Source organism: Drosophila hydei, unplaced genomic scaffold (genome assembly GCF_003285905.1).
Source record: "Drosophila hydei strain 15085-1641.00,03,60 unplaced genomic scaffold, DhydRS2 tig00008114-arrow-pilon, whole genome shotgun sequence".
Lineage (NCBI taxonomy): Eukaryota > Metazoa > Arthropoda > Insecta > Diptera > Drosophilidae > Drosophila > Drosophila hydei.
Window position 1 is genome coordinate 10,883,770 of NW_022045827.1, and position 17,639 is coordinate 10,901,408.

Genomic DNA, 17,639 nt, shown 5'->3' on the forward strand with positions numbered 1-17,639 from the left:
GTGAATAGTGTTTAGAATTCTTCAACTACTTTCGTATAAATAAGGTGCAAACTGGCTGACACTTGGACTAAACACACTTTGATTTACTGAAGCATAAACATAAATTTTGGAAGAAATGTATTTTTGATCAAAAATATAACAGTCAGTTGAGAAACATAATGAAAAGTTGACATAAATAAAAAATATATACAAATGTTTATAAACTGAAATTACATAAGTCAAATAATGTTTACTAAGTCGTTAGATAGCTAGAAGAGAATGAGAAGATATAATCCGTAAGTTCCATATAAGTTTTTGCAAATTCAGTATATAAAATTTACTTTACTTTTGATTTAGAATTAACCACTCTACAATCGGCTATCATAAGAAAATATATTTTCTACAACGTCAACGCTTTGATACCCTATGCCAAAATAATCAATCAAAAAGGAATATTTTTGTATAAGCTTCACAAACGTATGCATACTGCTGCTTTCTGCTCGAGTAAATGCATATTTACGCATACATTTATGCATTTGAGAGAGCGGAGAGCGCAAGTAAAACAAAATAGCTGCTGCGGACATATGACCTCTCGCTTGATCACACTTCGCCTTGTACCTCTCAACTGGCATAGTCTGATTGCGAGCGCGGAAGAGTGAAAGAGAGACATCAAGAGAGTGATGGAGCTGAGCAATTATGAAGAGCAAATATTTGTGTAATATGTGTTGTATGGATGCTTAACGGTACTAAGCTCTTACAGTTAGTTTGCCAAACAACTGTCAAAAAGAGAGTTTACTAAGAATTGCAAGACTGAAATATATTTAAGAATGTAAACTCAACATTTCGCTACTCACATAGCCATAAGTATAGCTCATTCAGCTACGTTGTAAGTAAATCAATAATTTATAGAATGACTTTAAAGCTATTGTAGCATCACACAATTTTGTATTTAGCTGAGCCCGAAGTGTTAATGTGAATGCTTAAAGAAACGACCCAGTCAGTGGCTCCTGGCATCCGTTGGCTGGCAAAGGCAAAGGCAAAGGCAAATCGAAACGATTGCGAGCAAGTAAATAGCTAAAGATTTATCTAGCTGCGTTGAGCGTTGAGAATAACAGCCATAGGAACGAGACAAAGCCAGCTCCTGAGGCGTGTTTGGCAAACGAACACAGAGAACAACAAGAAATAAAACCAAAAAAGAAAAGCATCAACAACGCTGCCACCCACTTGGACTGTTAACTGCATTCCATTTATTTTCGGCAGTGCAAGTGCCAGTGGCGAAGCTTCAGCAACTCCTACATTCGCCTTGGCTGAAGAAGTGGCTGCTGCTCCATAAAGCTCGCTTTTATGCAGCACTTAAATTTATGTTACACTCGAGATTCCACTGCTTAAAGGTATCGTTTGGCGGAGCTGTTACTGTTTGGCCTGCTTATCGAGTCTCCAGTTGCTGAGTCTGAGAGATCTCGGCTTTCAAGTTTTTTGAGGGATGGCTGTCAAAATGTTTTACGCTACTTTTATGGTCCACTCTTCACGGTCTTAATGCGTTTAGGATGCCAAAAATCAAAGGCAGCAGCTCCCACACGCGAAACGTACTCAAATTGTTGCTCAGCTTTGGGGGCAGGTGACTGTCGGGGCCTTGGGCTTTAAGGTCAGCTGCAGTTCATGAATTATGCACGGATTGCACTCGGGGATTGCAGCTTGGCTGCTGCACAAAATGAAAACTTTGACCCCAGCACAGCCACTTTTGTCTGCTGGAAAATGTAGAGCTCGAGGTTTACTTACTTGCCACTTGACCATTTATTGTCGCATTGGCGCCGCCGCTGCTGCTGCTGCTGCTCAGCTCACAGATTGTGGGGCTCTGTTCGCCGTTGTTTGGCTCAGCTGTTGATGCTGCACCTGCGCCACCAGCACCACCACCACCACCACTTGCCGCAGCTCCAATACCGCTGCTGCCACCGCTACCTACGCTGCTGCTGCTGCCACCCGCACCTGCACCTGCAACTGCACCTGAACCGGCGCTTGGCTCCTCACGTTTAGTTGGCAGACTCTCCGGCGTGCTGGCAACTGTAAGTATCAGAGAATATATATGCAAAATTACATTAGAAAATTAATTTTTCCTTTTCCTTGTACAATTTACGAATCGCCCTTCAACAGGTTCCCCTACGGCCCAATAAAAACATATGTCTTTGAGTGCCCATCCACCAGCAGCCCTTTTAGCCAAATCTCATTGTTATATAACATTTGGGGAAACGAGAGGGTCGACGGCAGCTATTGTATTAGAAAGGCTTTGTGTTTGAGTGCATTAGAAAAATGCTAAAGATGAATTTTAATCAGCATGAAAGCCTAGGTCAGAAATTGAATTTAGAAAAAATCAATTATTCATATATAGTCGCATAATAATACAATTGTAATTAAGATTTAGTCACGATGCTAGTTGTTACTTAAATCAAATTAGCTAGTTCTATTGCCTAGCAGAGTTGGGATTTTATACCTTTAACAAGTATCTGGTGCAGGGTATTTCTGCGTTGGGCACTCTCTGTGCTACACAGCTATTATTATTGTTGTTGTTACGGCGTTAAATAGACAGAAAAAATGTTAATTATTTGAATATATATTAGAATTTGAATATATATTTGTATATATATAAAATACTTATTTAGTTAAATTATTTATTTTTTTATTTCATCATCTATTTAATCACTTCAAGTGCTGATTAAAGAACTGCCAAAAACTTTCATATGCTCTCAAGTTGACTAATCAGTTTAAGAAGTATTTATTTTTTTTTAAATACATAATGAGTCACAACTTTCAACTCGATTGATTAGACTTATCTAAATATATATAAATTTCGTTTCGTCTATCAAAGAGTCTAACTGCTTTGCCCAGCTGATTGTGATTGAAAAATACAAAAGAACTATTTATTCGATTTTAGTTTTAGTATATATTAAGTTCATAGATAATATGTAAACTAAAGTCAATGGCTGGAGCCTGCGCCTTTAAGCTTTGATATTTAGGTATTTATGCCTCACCTGCTATAAGGTAGTTCCACGCCCACTCGCAATAAAATTATTCCCACTTCATGTTGATTACATTATAAAATTGAGATTTTTTGTTAAACAAATAAAATTGAGAGATTTCAAATGTCAAATGCCAAATTATAGCAATTTAGTCTTCTCTAAGCTGTCGCCAGATTTAATTGCTATGCGGTTCTTATTTGTTAAAGCCCTCAGCCTATTGGCCCTGAACGCTCTTAGCACTGTCAGCGCAGCTGTTAACTGTTTCTGCGGCAGCGATGGCATTTCATATATCATTACAGAGGAATCATGGTAGCAAAGTTAGCAAAATTTTAGATTTAGGATTTATTTATTAGCTCATATAGTTAAAACTTAAACTGAATTATGACAGCTTAGTAAACACTTGTTCAAGCACTGCAATGTGAATATAATTTACACCTTAAGTGTGCTCATATTTGAATTGAATCGCTAACAAATGAGACTGCCTCTAGCTGAAGGGGTCTCTGAGAGAGGAGAAATTCTTTTTTTTACATTCTACTCTACTAAGTAGCATTTGATGTGCAATTCTAGTTGAGTTGAGTTTTAAGGTTTCTCATAATATTTATTATTAAATTGCTTAAATGATTTAAAGCTGCAGATAGACACTTATCTATAAATTCATCACGGATAGTATTTGTTTCTATGGGTAGTAAAAGTATATAAAACTTGTGAGCAGGCATAAAGCAGCTGAAACGCTTGTTGATTGGGTCAAAACTTGTTTCAGTGATAGCTTAGCTAATAATAGCTTGTTAGAGTTGTACGTAAGATTAGATTTAGTCATACAAATTAGTTATTCCAAAGCAGAACTGACTAAAAAATTAGAGTTCAGATGTAATCAAAAAGCTTTCAGCTAATTATTAAAATAAATATATAAATATGTCACATATTTATATATTTATTTTAATAATTCTTCCTTTTTGAAGGATATGTTGGTCGGAGTATCTGCTAGTCGGACACTTCCGACTTGATTGTCATGTTAATTATCGACGAATTGTTGGCTAATTGTTGTCGAATTGCTCGGGGAACTGTGCAACTGCTGTTGTTTCGCATTCGGCTTTTATCAACTCGAATATAAAATAAAGCCAGTATCTGTGTGTAGCTTCAGTATTGTCTAACCAGTCGTTCAGACACCTGGCTCTAATCAGTATGCGTTTTTTGGCTCTTATCGCTTTCTGCCTGTTGGCCCTGCTTGGTCTCGCCGCCGCCAAGGGACCAGAGGAAATCTGTGCCTGTCCCCGGCACTTGGACACGGTCTGCGGCAGCGATGGCGTAACATATCCCAATCCGTGCGAGCTAAACTGCATCGCTAAGCGCGCTGCGCGCAATGGCCAGGTTCTGACTCAAGTCAAAGCGGGTCGCTGTTAGACATAAGATTAAACGGGCTTCAAATGTGAAACGTATTATCAAGTTTACTTCATATCTTAAGCTAAATAAACACGTATTTCTTGCTGATTATTTGATGAGTAATATTTATGATCAACGGGCAAATACTATTTCTCGTTTTGATTCGATTGTTAATAAAGTTGACTTTATTCGCCTTTCCTTAACTTAATATCTGCTGTTAAGGATATGCTATGCAGGGTAGTTGCTAGTCAGGTACTCTCTTCTATGGAAGTCAGGCACTCTCCTCCCATGGATTGATTATTGAAGGGTAGCTTGGTAATAGAGCCTGAAGAGCGGCAAGTGCCACTCTCCTTCCATCAGTCGCCAAGAATTGATCGTTATGCGGTTATTTGCTGTTGCCGCCCACAGCCTGGTGCCCAGCGCTGTCACTAAAGCTGAACTTGGTCTCTGTAAATGTCCACGCCTGTTGCAGATGGTTTGCGGCAGCGATGCCATCACATATGCCCATCCATGCTTACTAGATTGTGCCAGTAAGAATGCTGGAACAGAGGATATTCCGCTGGGCATCGTAAAGTATGGGGCATGCACCCCGCCCCATAAAATGTGAATTCAATTTAGATTTTAAGCTGAATAAACATTGCAAAATGTAATCGCTTTCCTTGTTGATTATTTTCTTCTTCGGTCAAATGTGCATCAAATTTATTCCCTTGATATTAATTTTCAATGGAAATACACAGATTTTCCGAGTGAATCGTTAACAAATAAGACTTTTAGCTGGAAGTCTCTAGTTTCTGAGAAAGCAGACACAGATTTTTTGATTCTCCAATGATAGGAAAGTCTAGCTGAGTTGAGTTTTAGGGTTTCTGATCATCTCTGTATAGCTAGCAGCATTATAATATATGAAAGTTCAGCTGGCTTCTTTCGTTTCTCTTAGTTTAGATATTTGTTGTTGTTTGTTAGACAAAAGGCTTTCTGTATATCGACTAATTTGGCAGTCAAACTTCTTTAAACCATTTTCAATTTAATTATTTGTATTGATTATTAATAGGCTAATTGCTAATAGAGCTCGGAAAGTAATGAATATCGTCTTGACTCAAGTGAAAATTAAACGCTTTTAGAGTCTGCATAGGCATGAAATTTTACAGGCCAAAAATGTGAATCGAATTTAATAATTTTATTAAATATTTTTCCGACTATTGCAATAATCTCTCTCTCTAAGTTCAGCTCTCAAAGAGGCATTAGATTGTGTAAAAGTGTTTTAAGTGAAATGATTTCCTTACGTAAGCCATTTTTTGTGGCTGTCAACAGATTTAACGGTTGCAATTATAATTGTAGCGTATTAGAAGCTTACGCAAGTAGTACAACAGCCAGCTAATTATAATATTTACGTATCGTAGTTATAGTATAACACTTGAATGTGATTTTTAACTTCAAGTTTAATTATCTGTAAGATCGTGTGCAGGAAGTTCCCCTAAAGCTCTGGCTGCGATCTACGCAGCAGCAAATCGGAGCTCAATCATGAGTAAATGTTAAAACTAGAAAAGTAGAACCTTCGGCTTATTTACTCAACTGCTTAGCTGATACACAAAAGTGGAACAAATTCTAGCAATAATATTTAAATTAAAACAGGGCAACAAGGGGAGTAGCCGAAGAAACTGTGACGTGTCTTCGATGTTATCATGGAAAAACGTAGTTAGAACAAATTATAAGCCTTCATTTGAAAGATAACTGAACAAAAGAGCTGCCAAATTACTTGTTAAAATTCAAATTAATTTTTTTAAATGCATACAAATATTTAATACATTTCATTTTTTATATGTATTATAACTATGTGTATATATTATTAAAAAAAATAAATTATCAAGAGAAATTTAATTCTAAACATTGCAAAGAAATTGATTTTATAAGATATATTCCCATGTATTAAGTTTAATTTCGAAATTTGATCGAATTTCGTTCCATTTTAACGGTTTTTGTTTGTGAACAATGAGTTCACTGAATCAGTGGTTCACGAACGCCTGTCAGCCTTGTGTATTTGAAGTGCTTTGTCCTCTGATTTATAACTGTTTATACATTGAAGAGATAAAGTTAGTCACTATCAATGGGCACTTGGTGTGGCTTCTGCTGATAAGCAATAATATTACACAAATACATTTATATTCCCCCATCGATGATTCAGCACAGCCTTAACACAATTGAGCAATATTATTTCGTTTATTTTTTTTTATATTTTTTTATATAAATTCTTGTTAAAGTTGACAGATTTGCATGGAAGTCTGCCTAGCAGTCTCCCGATCTCAGCAAATCCAAGCTGCGTCCAGCCCGCTCAAGTTCGCGACGAGCGCAGTCGTAGAGACAGCGATTTGGATAGGAGATCAAGTTGCTGGCACAGACAGGATCGTAGTTGCGAGGACATGGGCAAATCCTTTTCGGTATTGCAAACTTTTCGTCATCCAGATCGGCGCTCACGAATGCAGCCAACAGCAGGCACAGGGCCAACAGCAATAAATTGTATTTCATCGTATTCGTTCAGCAGGTTAATCCACTAGCTACTCAATATTGATACTGACAATTGGGTTGTTGTTTTGGCTGGGCCAGTTTCGCCGGCTCGTTGGTATGCAGAGCTCTTATCTTATCGCAGGTGGTTTGTAGTTTGGGTTTTTCTCTCTTTTTCATTTTACTGCTTTAAATATTTTTGTCGAGCTTTCTGCGCAAAATTTGTTGTTTTTCATTTGAGAATTTACTAATTATTATTATTTATTTGTCGTTTTCCGATTGTTGTTATTAACAAACGTAGTTTTTTTATCAATGATAAGCAGCTGCTGCTTTGAGCAGTTCTTCGCGTTGCCAACTAAATGCATTCTCAAAAGCTCTCTCACAAGCTCTCTCACAAGCTCTAATTGTGCCTTAGTGATGCGTACGTGGCGACTTAGATAACGGAAGCTTGTGAACTGATTCGATATTAATCGAACTGAAGTGCAACTAGACATTGGAACTGATATGTTAATTGTCTTAGTATCATAGAATTAAGTAAACTCAAGTAAAAATAACTAAAACTGATTTCAGTCCTTGGTGTAGCACGTTATACATAAGTGCAATTTATACTTAAGGCATTCCTAATGAAACCATTCATGCTTTTTGGATCAGTCTGTATAGCAAATAGAATTAAATAATAAAATGATTATTAATGATTTTGTATATGAAAATGTATCTTAGCTTAGCTCTTCTAAAGCTTTTTCATTATAGTTTGTTTACAAGCTATTGGTTTATGCTCACGCGCCCATCTCTAATAGCAGTCTAAGCGTTCTCTCTCTCTATCTCTCTTTCTCTCTCACGTTTCACACTTGCTCTTCCGTCTTCTTATCAGCATTGACACTTTTAAAAAGGTGCGCATTGGTTGCTCCGATCGTGGCAAAGCCCTTGATAATCGGCAGGTGGGGAAAAGTCATTTGGCTATAATAATAGTACCTCAGTTAGTTGTTGTGTTAATGATGGCACTCAAGGCACTCGCCGACATCAATTTCCATTTCCATTTCCATTTCAATTTCAATTTCAATTAATGGAATGCCATATTTATCGCGTATATATTCTAATTTATTTTGATGTCAATTTGCGCACTCTTTTGTTGTCCAACTAAGTACTTTTGATAGTAATTCACTCAATTTGTAGAGCTCGGTCACTGGGGAAATCAGACTGAGCACACGATAACTTTTTCTACTTAGTTACAAAATTGGCATAGCCATGCGCATTTCGAGTCTTTGGGCTGCCCGCCTGGTAATGCTGCTGCTGCTGGTGCTCCTCTGGCTGCATAGCTGGTGTGGCACGCCTCAGGTGGAGGCCGCCATCAATTGCCAGCCCTGCAAATTGTTGGAGGCGCGCAAAGGCCATGCAAACCCAACGCTAAACAATTTCAATGAGACGAGCACTGCAAAGTTTTGATAGACCAGGAGCCGCAGATGTTTTTGTTTTTAAGTGGAAGCCCACACACACACACACAGACACACACACACAATCACAATCAGAAACAGTCAGCAAACTGATGTTGACTAATTAGCAAAACTGACGCATACTCAGATACGACGTACTTGACTCAGTCCCCATTCCCCGCAACGCGCTCTTTCCAGTTAACATTATTTCATTTGCTTTGCTTTCGACGCTCAGTGCAAACTCAACGCTCGACTCGTCAAGTATTGCGTCGCATCTCATCAAATCTTTTAGAATCTCGTCGTATTTCGCAGGCACTTGAAGTTCATTTTTTTCGTTTGCCGCTGCTGTTTAATTAGCTGAAAGTGAAGATGAAATCTTTGAGTTTGCTTCTGGTGCTCAGCTTTGTTCTGGCTGTCGTCTGGTTGGGTCAAAGTGAGGCCAGCTTTTGTTCCTGCAACCTCAAAGAGAAGATAGAGGTGTGCGGCACCAACGGCATTACCTATACGAATCGCTGTGAATTTGAATGCACCCAGCGGGACTACAAGCAATTGGGTCGCAAGCTCGACATACGGTCTATGGGACCTTGCTAAGGCAGCTTCAATCAAGTCTTTCTAAATATATCTAATTACGAGAATATTATTAAGATTTTCAACTGTTTTTATTTACAATTCGTTTTGTTATTGCATTGTTTTTGATTCTGTTTCCATGAGATATATATATATATATATATAGAATTTATTGTAAAAATATTTCTTATATATTTCACACATTTTTTATATAAATTATAAAAATGTTTCTCATTTATGTTTTACTTTTAAATACACTTTTTTTATATGCAATTATGTAATATACTTTTTAAATGATTTTTACAGTGTTTCCACTTGAGCAGGGGATTCTATTTCCGATAACTATATTTGAGCATATATTGAACTTATCGTTATCGTTATCGATATTGAATAAGTCTCACATATATATTATTTTCCATTTGTTTTCTTTTTCTTCTCATTTATATATATTCTATAGCTTCTAGACTATTTCCACTATAAGCAGAAATCGTTATTCCTCAATTTTAAAACATTTCAAGCTAAAGCTAGTTTTAAAGCATTCTCTGTAGCATCTCTCGTTAGGCTTAAATCAATTATCGATATTTATGCAAAGTGCAGAAATTGATGGATGTGCCGAAAAGTGGAAACACGTTTAATTGCACCTAGTCTGATAGCCGCTCTCATTGAGCTGCGCTGAAGCGTATCGACGTATGCAAATGTTGCCATTAAACGCTAATTAAAAGTATCAACGACTACGTCATCAGTTTGTCTGAGCTCATTGGCGTGGCGTTGCCGTTGATATGAGTGGGAGAGCGAATTCGACGCGTCGCTTAAGCACTCGCCTCTCGCACATCAATCAAATTGTGCATAATTAATCGAGAGGCAGCTGCCTGCAGCGTTTGTCGTTTCTGGATTTCTGGACTGTGATTTATGAACTGCATTACGCTTTCGTTAATTGAATCGCGATACGTGCGACACGAATGCCAAATTGCTCGACTGCCACCGTGCAGCATATTTCGAACGGGCCGAGCAGGGCAACGTCTAACGGGACTACCGTTTGTTTTATGACAGGAAGCTGTCAGCCGCGTTAAATGAGGGGAATGTTATTAAAAAGATAATGCGCTGTCGACTCGCCTGATGACATGTGCTTTTATCTCTGTGTACTCACGGCTCAACACTGTTCAAAAACAAGTAAAAACTGCCTGGGGATCATGGATATGGCATCTACCTATGCATACCATACCCATCTATGTGTTTACAAATATCTTTCCTTTCACACTTACTGCTATGACTTGTTTATTCCAGAGGTAATTTATTGGCTCTGCCTGAATCTAGTTTTATTTTAGAGAATTTCTTTCTGATACTTCTCTCAAATCATATTTTAAAATATTAATATTTGTTTCCAATAACTGCAAATGTCTATAAAAAAGGAGAGGAAAATGCCTTGAGCTCTGTTCTCCTTAGCACTAAATAATATAAGGCCTTACATAAACTATTCATTAAATAAAAATTTTAATAAATATTGACTTTGAAATCTATGTAAAGAAAGTTCACCTAAATATATTAAAATTATTTAATAAAAATTAATGAATATATTCAATGTATTTTTTTTTGCTGCTATTTTATATAAATTTTTATATCAAATATTCATGATTTATATAAATATAAATATCTAAGGCTCAAGCCAAACAGTTGACAAGCAAATTAAGGAATTGTCAAAATCTTCAAATAGCCATATTCCATATAAGCTAACTGAAATGCAATAAATCAACTGAGCAACATTTAGAAATGTTACTTACTTATCTTAGTTATATTGAATTTGAATTTTTGCCAAGCTTTGCGGATTTTTTGTAATTAGTAACAGTTGAGCAACAGCTTAGCTTTATTAAATTAGATGCAGTTATATATATGTATATATATATATATATATATATATATTTATGTATATTATTATATTATATTTAAATTATATTTATTTTATAATATATATATTTATATTTATATAAACCCCCTTTCAAATTTTCTTCTCAATAAAAAACTTTCCATCAACACTTTTTGCTGCCTACTTTTTGGATAACACACAAATGGTTTAATGCATGTGTGACTAAAGTATTTAATGATTATTTATTCATGTGCTTATGGAAACACAGAGACAAATTGCATTGACTTAAGCTTGTTTAGCTCGAGTACTTTCATATGAGCTTCCATATTTAATAAATATAATCTTAGTTCAAGCGACTTATATGCATAGATTAGTACTAATTCATCGAGGTAAATGCGATGCGATAAAGTACAACAACGAATACAAGCGTATGGCATCAATAAATAGCTACTTAGTATAGACCTCAGCGAATCCTGTAATACACATTAGCAATCTGTACGAATGACAACAAAGCTGGTTCGTAGTTGTAGTTGTTGTTGTTGCTGTTGTTGCAATCGATTTTGATAACAAGTATTTGATAAGCGTAAACCTATTCACGACATCAAATGGCTACGCAAATACCAATCAAAACACGAATCTACCGTGTGCCTTAGAATGGAACTGAACCAATTTGCTGACGCTTAAGGGTTGTCGGAGCTGAATAAAATGCGAGCAAATAGATATGAAACGGGAGCGAACCAAATTCTAATACAAACAGCAAAGGACCGACTGTTCAATACCCTAGCTGACATTAAGACACCAACATCAACTGCAGACAATCAAAATTGATTCAATCAATTTGTTAGAGCATAAAATATATGTATATTCTTATGCTATATCACACGGCATATCTTGAAGGTCAAGGAATGTCAATTGTCAATCAGCCAACTCTTTAAACCCTTGCCTTTACTCTACTTTTCCTTGTTGTTGGATTTGTTTGGTAATAAATGCGCATATAAATTGCTTTTGCCAGTACAAAGCTGGTTTTTTTAAGATAAAAAATTATTTGATATTCAAAAAATATATTAAAATTTAATAGAATAAAATTTGAATTACAAACAACAAATATTATTCAGCAAAAAATATGATAAAGATAATAAATTGCATTTAAAGTGATTTTTTTAAATTTATTTTTCTTTACAACTTGATTTTAAATTGATTTGAAAGGGATTAAAAAATTGTATTGTATTTATTTTATATCAGAAAATTTAATCTCAATCAATCTTTCTCTAACTCTTAGTGTGATACTCCCCGCAGCTGGAGCAGCTTGAATAAGAATTTTATTATTTTATTTAGTTGTTGTTTACGCTGTGCCTGTGCCTGTGCCTGGGCCAGTCTTTGCTAATCAATCTATATATAAGTAAGTAAATATATGTATATCTATAGATATATAAAAATAATACCAATAAATAGGTTGCAGGCTATATTTGTTCCATGTCAATTAGTTTAGAAGGCATCCAAAACCCTTTACAAAAATCAAAGAAATTGCAATTCGAATTTCAATTTGTTTAATATATTTTTTTTCTTTCATTTTGAGCTATAAGGACTACAAGTTACTTGTTTATTAGACCTGAGCATATGTTTGTGGAGCGTGTATTAAATATGAATCAGATACCCGCAACGAATTAATCAGAGTATTTTCTTCGGCTGTTGATGCCGGCTGGGTTTTAATATGCCAAGCTCGCGTTGCTTTGATATTATTAAATATTTACATATTAAAATATGTACTCGTAGGCTGCTATTTATTCATGTGGCTGCGGCCGCTGGGATCCGGGCCTCCAAAAAAACGGAAAGAAATAAATAAAAATGGAAAAGTGCCCCGAAAATTCCTTGGCAAGGGTCCGATCTGGGCATAAAGAATTTCCTGTTGTGTGTGTGTGTGTGTGTGTGTGTTTGACGTTGTTTTTTTTGTCGTTTTCCAACGCAATTCAATCAGTGTACGACATCAAGGTAAGCCAACGCCAGGCGCCCTGACAGACACACAGACTGACAGCCTGACTGACAGACAGGCAGACGGACGGACGGACGGACGGACGGACAGGCGACAGGTTGGATTAGTAGGCTGTGCTCGACAAATAAAGTTTATTTTTTCAAATTGAACCTGGCCGATCGAAAAGTATTTTAAATACATGAAAATCGGTAGGCTGGCACACGTGTAAAGCACTTGCAGCACGCCTCCTCCCTCGCCCAGCACAGCTCCAAATGAAGTGTCAAACCCTTTTCACGTCAATTCAACGATTTTCAACGGAATTTAATAAGTTGCATAACAAAATGCTGCAAATGATTCGGGGTTAGCACGAAAGAGTTTAGGTCTTGATGCGAAGTTATTTTGCATATATTTGCACAACATTTTCCACATTTTTCCAGTCTCCAAACAGTCCATGTGCTGCTCTCATGTGCACCTAGGCCCTAGGCAGCTGGTGCTATATTATGCAAACAGCGGCTGCTGAACAACAATGTTGCAACATGTTTTAATTAGCCAACCAGAAGCCAACCGAAAAAGGGGCGTGCCCTTCGCACGTCCGTTGCACTTTATGTGCGAATCGGCGCGGAAGCGGCGGGCTTCCATTTTTCCATTTTTCCACGCAGCGGAAGTGGGCAGTGGAAGGTGCACGAAATGAAAATGCAACGTGCTAAGTGGCGAGAGATGCGCGAAAGCCGACGTGACAGCACGACAAACAATCTGATAAAACCCAAAAAGAAAGGACGCTGAAAACCCGTGTAAGGTCGCCAAAGTCTCTGAATATTTTGCATAGCCCAGCGATAGCTTAGCCTGCACTGAAAGCAACTTCAAATTCAAGAGGAATGCGAAGTTATAGATGGAATTTACCATATCATAAATATTTTTAGAGCACTTTTAGGCAGTGAGAATATAGAAAGGTGCTTCATAATAATACATAATCAAAGTCAAGCTGAGTGTAAGTTAAAGTTATAACTATAGGGTATCTTAGAGGCAAGCAAGATCTGTTTGTTTTGATCGTTTAACAAATATTTGACTTATGTAGGAAACTAAAGAAACATTTGTATAAATATAAATAAAAACAAGTTTAGTAAAATATTCGAAGTAAATAAAAATGCTAATTAATTATTAAATAAATTTGTTCACTTTTGAAGCATATAAATGATAATAATATATTTATATATATATATATTTATAATATATTAATTTTTTCAGATTATCAATAATATATTTATATATATATATTTATAATACACTAATTTTTTCAGATTATCAAATTTAATTAATTATAGGAAGCTCAATGAAGCTCCTAAGATTAAGTATATAATTTGAATCAAATGAACTTAAATAATAAAATATAAATATATTTAAATATTTAATATACTTAAACAATTTGTTGGCCTAAAGTTTTAACAGTTAAAAGGCTAAAAATTAAGTATATAAATTGAATCAAAATTAACTTAAATAATATAATATATTTAATATTTAATATACTTAAACAATTTGTTGGCCTAAAGTTTTAACAGCTAAAAGGCTAAAAATAGTCACTAAAGGGTATAGGCAAGTCTAGTAATATTATTTACTATTTTTGCTATTAGATAAAGCATGCCAAAAATGCGTTCTTCATAAATTTGTTCATTTTAAAAATGATGTGACAATCAGGCATAACTGATTGACTGCATTAAATATTCCATGAGTTATACTAATATAAAATTCTGGTAAAAATGAGAATGTTTCGCTCACAGAGCTCCTTAAAATTTCGGACAACAGCAGCTCCATTCAACTAAAACTAAAACCAAATATTTGCAGACTAGCCGAAAGCCGAGCTGGCTGTGGCCTCTAAATTGTGGCAATTGCATTTAGATGTGAAAAAATATTCAGAATTGCAGCTGAAATGTTGAATAATTGATTAATTAGACAAAAACTGCGCGTGCCCTGTGGATGATGGCAGCCAAAAAAGTTTCTCTGCAACTTGTTAATTGTTTTTGTCAAAGGCAATTATCAAGTTTGAGCTTAGCCACAGCGGAAGTTGTTTACTTTTATATAAGCTGCACACATTGTGTGTGTGTGGAGGCGGGTATATTGGTTCTTAAGTGTATATGCACAGAAGTATGAGTAGATGAAGACTAAAGATGATTTTTATTTTAGACCAGAAATCTTATGATGCCACATTAGCTACAGCTGCCTAGGGTCTCTTGTGGCAAAGAGACACTTTCTTATAAAATATGTCAATTTCTTAAATTTATCATATGATTCTTCAGATATATTGAAGAACATACAAATTTTTATACATATAGAATGCAGTCTCAACCAAGCTTAAAGCAGGGTATCTTCTAGTCAGGCAGTATTAATAGTCAAACGTTTATTTACTTTTTCCCATTCTTTCGAGCAACACAAACAGCAGAACAACAACTTAATATTCTACTCGGATGTTGTCCTAGTCCAGAATGTGCAGCTCACAAAGGTCGCCAGCTTTAATGTCAACTGCACTGTTTGGTCAGTTGGCCCTTGTGTAAGCCAACTAATACCGTTATAGCCATATATACAATGTAATAACTGCCGACCGCGCACTGGCCATCTGGTACAATATTTGAGTTGCGATCTAATCTACAGTAAATAATCAAACCGGGGCTATAAAAGCAGCTAATGGCCAGCGGATGCAACAAAATACATTCGCAACTTCAAGGAGTTGCGATGGCTCGGAAACTATTAAGCCTAGTTGCGTGCTTGTGCTGGCTGCTTGCCGGGACGCAAGCCGATTCGGCCAAGAACAAGGCGAAGGAACAGGACGAGAACTGGTGGCGCCATGAGGTCTTCTATCAGATCTATCCCAGATCCTTCATGGACAGCAACGGCGATGGCATCGGCGATCTTAAGGGCATCACCTCCAAGCTGTCGTACTTCGTGGAGACAGGCATCACGGCCATTTGGCTGAGTCCCATTTACAGGTCGCCCATGGTTGACTTTGGCTACGACATCTCTGACTACAGGGACATTCATCCGGACTACGGCACCTTGGACGACTTTGACGAGCTGATCGCCACCGCCACCAAGCTGGGCATTAAGGTCATACTCGACTTTGTGCCCAATCACTCCTCCGATCAGCACGAATGGTTCAAGAAGTCCGCTGCTCGAGTGCCTGGCTACGAGGATTTCTATGTGTGGGAAGATGCCAAGCCGGGTGAAGGCGGCGAGGAGCGTGCACCGCCCAACAATTGGGTGTCTGTGTTCTCTGGCTCCGCCTGGGAATGGCACGACGAGCGCAAACAATATTATCTGCGTCAATTCACCAAGGGACAGCCCGATCTGAACTATCGCAATCCGGCTGTGCTGCAGGCCATGGACGCTGTTCTGTTGTACTGGCTGAAAAGGGGCGTGTCCGGCTTCCGTATCGATGCCGTCATCTATGTCTACGAGGATGAAAAGCTCCGCGACGAGCCCTTGAGTGGCAAAACAGCCGATGCCAACTCCGTTGATTATCTGGACCACATCTACACAAGGAATCAAGAGGAATGCTACGGTCTAATTCAGCACTGGCGGAAACTGCTCGACGACTATACGGTCAAGAATCCGGGTCCAGCGCGCATTATGATGACCGAGGGCTATGCGGAGCTGTCGCAACTGATGGACTACTACGAGGATGAGAATGGCGTGCAGGGCGCCAATTTTCCCTTCAACTTCGACTTCATAACCGAGCTGAATGCGGAGTCTACGGCGCAGGATTTCGTCTTCTATATTCAGAGATGGTTGATCTACATGCCGCCTGGACACGCAGCCAACTGGGTCATGGGCAATCACGACAATCCGCGCGTTGCTTCCCGCTATGGCGCGCAATCAGTGGACGCCATGAATATGCTACTGATGACTCTCCCGGGCATTGGGATTACCTACAATGTAAGCGGTCGGGATGTGCTTGGGACTGTCTTTCTATTTGATTTCTGGTTTCTTGTTTAGGGCGAGGAGCTGGGCATGGAGGACTATCGTGACATTAGCTGGAACGATACAGTGGATCAGCCCGCATGTGAGGCTGGTGAGGAGAACTACAAGTGGGTTTCACGCGATCCCGAGCGCACGCCCATGCAGTGGAGCGATGAGAAGAATGCTGGCTTCTCCACGGCCGATTCCACCTGGCTGCCTGTCCACCCGAACTATGAGGAGCTGAATCTCGTCAATCAGCAGCTGGCTCCGTCTAGCCACTATAAGGTCTACCAGTCGCTGATCAAGCTGAGGAGCTCGAAGGTGCTAAAGGACGGCACATACACAGCCCAGGCTCTGAATCGACGTGTGTTTGCACTCAAGCGGTAAGTGGACTCCACTCTTGATGCTGGGATTACCATCTACTGCTGTGCCTCTGCCTCTGTGTGTATTACAGCGAGCTGAAGGGCCAGCCCAGCCTGTTGACCGTCGTGAATGTGAGCAATCGCACCCAGCAAGTCGATGTGAGCAACTTTATCGATTTACCCAATCGTCTGACCCTTCTCGTTGTCGGAGTCAACTCCCAGTACCGAGTGGGCGAGCGTCTCAAGCCAGCTGAAATCAGATTGTCACCCCATGAGGGTCTAGTTATACAGCTTAGGCCTAGCAAGTAACTGAACATATTGCGAGGGCTACAAATAAAGGTTATTATCAAAAATGTATCAAAGTCTTCTGAAATGTTCGAATTAATGGGAATATAGGAAATAAAAAGACATTTGGAAGGTTCTTGAATGCTGTTTCTGTTTCATGGCTTTATGATTATTATTATTATTATAAATATTTTCAAGCTAAGACTCCAGATAACCTTTAAATCTTCGGCTTGTCATATAAATAATTTGGCTATTAAATTTTTCCTGGTAATAGATCAGGTAAGATTATCGCAGAGTCATATGACTCGACTCTGGGACTGATCATGTTTTGGTTATGAAACAAAAACA

General features: G+C 37.9%; 5 protein-coding genes and 1 long non-coding RNA gene across 10 annotated transcripts in view; 4 read left to right on the plus strand and 2 right to left on the minus strand.

Moving 5' to 3' along the window:
• The window catches only part of LOC111603778 (calcium/calmodulin-dependent 3',5'-cyclic nucleotide phosphodiesterase 1), a 48,423-nt gene that overhangs the window by 20,261 nt on the left and 10,523 nt on the right, over positions 1-17,639 (minus strand). For all 5 annotated transcript variants that reach the window (XM_030224356.1, XM_030224360.1, XM_030224359.1 and 2 more), the window contains exon 2: positions 1,759-2,040. In XM_030224356.1, the coding sequence (XP_030080216.1) occupies positions 1,759-2,040 (282 nt within the window). The remainder of the gene's footprint in view (positions 1-1,758; positions 2,041-17,639) is intronic.
• LOC111603787 lies at positions 33-1,710 on the plus strand. Its single transcript, XR_002751705.2, has 3 exons — positions 33-275; positions 337-865; positions 933-1,710. It is a non-coding gene; the product is annotated as an uncharacterized LOC111603787 (long non-coding RNA).
• LOC111603785 (serine protease inhibitor dipetalogastin) lies at positions 4,125-4,495 on the plus strand. Its single transcript, XM_023321526.2, has one exon. The coding sequence runs from the start codon at positions 4,176-4,178 to the stop codon at positions 4,392-4,394; it is 219 nt and encodes a 72-aa protein (XP_023177294.1). The 5' UTR covers positions 4,125-4,175; the 3' UTR covers positions 4,395-4,495.
• On the minus strand, positions 6,569-7,042 carry LOC111603782 (serine protease inhibitor Kazal-type 1). The gene has a single exon (XM_023321524.2). The coding sequence runs from the start codon at positions 6,891-6,893 to the stop codon at positions 6,654-6,656; it is 240 nt and encodes a 79-aa protein (XP_023177292.2). The 5' UTR covers positions 6,894-7,042; the 3' UTR covers positions 6,569-6,653.
• On the plus strand, positions 8,523-8,962 carry LOC111603784. The gene has a single exon (XM_023321525.2). The coding sequence runs from the start codon at positions 8,669-8,671 to the stop codon at positions 8,888-8,890; it is 222 nt and encodes a 73-aa protein (XP_023177293.1). The 5' UTR covers positions 8,523-8,668; the 3' UTR covers positions 8,891-8,962.
• Positions 15,382-17,363, plus strand: LOC111603779 (maltase 1). The gene is made up of 3 exons (XM_023321520.2): positions 15,382-16,620; positions 16,681-17,027; positions 17,099-17,363. The coding sequence occupies exons 1-3, from the start codon at positions 15,421-15,423 to the stop codon at positions 17,313-17,315; spliced, it is 1,764 nt and encodes a 587-aa protein (XP_023177288.1). The 5' UTR covers positions 15,382-15,420; the 3' UTR covers positions 17,316-17,363.